Raw genomic sequence first — 2,433 nt, 5'->3', positions numbered from 1 at the left:
CAACCCTCACCCCTGCCCTAGCTCTGGCTCGGGCTTGCGCACGCGCTTGGCCACTAGCTTTAGCTTCGGGCCGCTCAACGGCTGGCATGGCCAGCTGCCATAATGCCTGCCACTTCTGGCGCTGCCGCGGGGTCATCCCATACGCGGGCAACCTCCCAAGCCACTTGCCATGGCTACTATCACCACCACCACCACCACCACCCTCATCCCCATCCTGGCGTGGGCTCGCCTGGGTGGCCTGCGTGCGCGCGATGAATGCCAATACCTGCTGCCATGGCTGCACGTGCTTCTCGATGCTTGCCTCGTCCATGTACGCCTGTAATGGCTTGTACGGCGTCTGGCCGGCCTCTGTACGGGCCGCCTCCACGCGGATGCCCGCGCCGCACTGCTGCACCGTCCGCTGGCTGCGCCGCGCCAGCTGGTCCATGGCGTCCCAAATCACCCGCACGGCCTGCTCAACATGATCCTCATGATCCTCTGCCTCCTCCACCATGTCCTCCCTCTCCACCATGGGCGCCTCCACCAGCTGGCGCAAATCCTGCGGGTGCACGCCGTCCAAATACCTCGCCCACCCGGTCATGCGCAGCCATGGGTTGGCATCAGCCGCCTCGTCCGCCTGGATGGTGGCCCGCTCCGCCGCCTGTGCGCGCGCCCGCTCCCATGCAATGACCATGGCATCCACGGCCTGCTGGGCCTGCTCTGCGGGTGGCGGCGGGCTCTGGCGGCCGTCTGGGTATTGAATATGGATGTAATGCGACCCCTTGCGCGTGGGGAACACCTGCTGCCACGCCACGCGCGTGTATGAGCGCGCCAGCTCTGCCTTGCCGCGCGCCTGTTCCCTCTGGCCCACGCGGCCACGCCGGCTCTGCTGGCACCATTGGTGGGTGGTTCGCCAGTGCTTGCGCATGGCGTCCATGTGGCATGCCACGTACTGGCACTGTGGGTAATCCCGCTGGCATAACAACCCGTTGGCGTGGCATGGTAATACGGGTAGCGGGCAGTCCAGCACCCATGGGATCTGGATGGCCTGGCTATCCTGCTGGATGCCCTCCCACTGCCGGACGGCCTGGCTGACCTGGGTGGCTTGTTGGTGGCTAAATCGATGCTTCCGCTTTAAATGGCGCTCTACCTCAGCCGGCCGTACCCCGTGCTTGCACTGGCGGCAAATGATTACCTGCAAGCTGGGGACCTTCTCAAACAATTGGTTTTCCATGGATGGATGTGAACTTGAACTAGTTAACAGCCAGTTCGCGACTGCTTGGTAAATGATTAATTCTGGATGGATGGATGGATGCATGGGCGGATGGACGGATAATAACAATAATGATAAGTCATGGGATGAAATGGTTGGGCTGCATGGTTTCCATGGCACCATGGCAGTGGCAGCCAGTGGCAGCCATATGATACGTGAGCGTGGGAAGTTAATTGGGGGGATCTACCACTCTCGCGCATGCCGGCCGCGCCGGCTGGCTGGCTGGCTGTCCGCCCGTCTATCCGTTTGCTCCACCTACGAACCCCAACAAACAACTTGGCCACTTTAAAACCAACTCTACACCTTGGCTATTGATCGCATGGGCCCCTAGCTGATACCAGCTACTAATAACTCCCTTCCCCACCTACTAGCCAAGTTTGAGTCGCATCAGGCGCTGGGAAGTTGGTGTAAGATACGCAAGCCTTCCAGGTATAAGATACGCAAGGTGGATCTGGAGCCAGCCAATCAGCGACCGAAGCCGTGGCAACCCTAGGTCAAGGATACATATCTTACACCAACCCCCCTGGGTTAGCCGCCTCGTCCGCCTGGATGGTGGCCTGCTCCGCTGCCTGGGCGCGCGCCCGCTCCCATGCAATGACCATGGCATCCACGGCCTGCTGGGCCTGCTCTGCGGGTGGCGGCGGGCTCTGGCAGCCGTCTGGGTACCTAATATGGATGTAATGGGACCCCCTGCGCGTGGGGAATACCTGCTGCCATGCCACGCGCGTGTATGATCGTGCCAGCTCTACCTCCCCATGCGCCTTTTCCCTCTGGCCGACATGGCCCCGGCGGCCCTGCTGGGACCATTGGTGGGCGGTTCGCCAGTGCACCCGCATGGACGCCATGGTGGATCCAATATAATGGCACTGCGTGGGGTCCCGCCGGCATAAAAACCCGTTGGCGTGGCATGGTAATATAGGTAGCGGGTTATCCATAACCCATGGGATCTAGATCGCCCGGCTATCCTGCGTGATGTCCTCCCATTGCTGGATTGCCTGGGTGACCTGGGTGGCCTGATGGTGGTTTAATTGATGCTTCTGCTTTAAATGGCGTTCTGCTTCGGCCGGCCGTACCCCATGCTTACACTGGCGGCAAATGATAATCTGCAAGCTGGGGACCTTCTCGAATAATTAGCTCTCCATGGTGCGATAATTATAACTGGTTGTTCACCAGTCAACAAC

The 2,433-nt window shown here is 60.7% G+C and overlaps 2 protein-coding genes across 2 annotated transcripts; both read right to left on the bottom strand.

The window, feature by feature from the left end:
- Window positions 1-603: 603 nt before the first annotated feature.
- On the bottom strand, window positions 604-1,277 carry BJX68DRAFT_251333 (uncharacterized protein; the record flags this gene model as incomplete). Its single annotated transcript, XM_071042374.1, has 1 exon — window positions 604-1,277. A coding segment is annotated over exon 1 (594 nt), but the record flags the coding sequence as incomplete, so codon positions are not given.
- A 484-nt stretch (window positions 1,278-1,761) lies between these two features.
- Window positions 1,762-2,097, bottom strand: BJX68DRAFT_273711 (uncharacterized protein; the record flags this gene model as incomplete). The annotated part of the gene is made up of 1 exon (XM_071047528.1): window positions 1,762-2,097. One exon carries the CDS (start codon window positions 2,095-2,097, stop codon window positions 1,762-1,764), a length of 336 nt encoding a protein of 111 aa, XP_070891842.1.
- Between the last annotated feature and the right edge of the window lie 336 nt (window positions 2,098-2,433).

The sequence above is a fragment of the Aspergillus pseudodeflectus genome, assembly GCF_044049435.1.
Source record: "Aspergillus pseudodeflectus strain CBS 756.74 chromosome Unknown BJX68scaffold_146, whole genome shotgun sequence".
NCBI classification, from domain to species: Eukaryota; Fungi; Ascomycota; class Eurotiomycetes; order Eurotiales; family Aspergillaceae; genus Aspergillus; species Aspergillus pseudodeflectus.
This window is presented reverse-complemented; position numbering and strand designations above follow the sequence as displayed.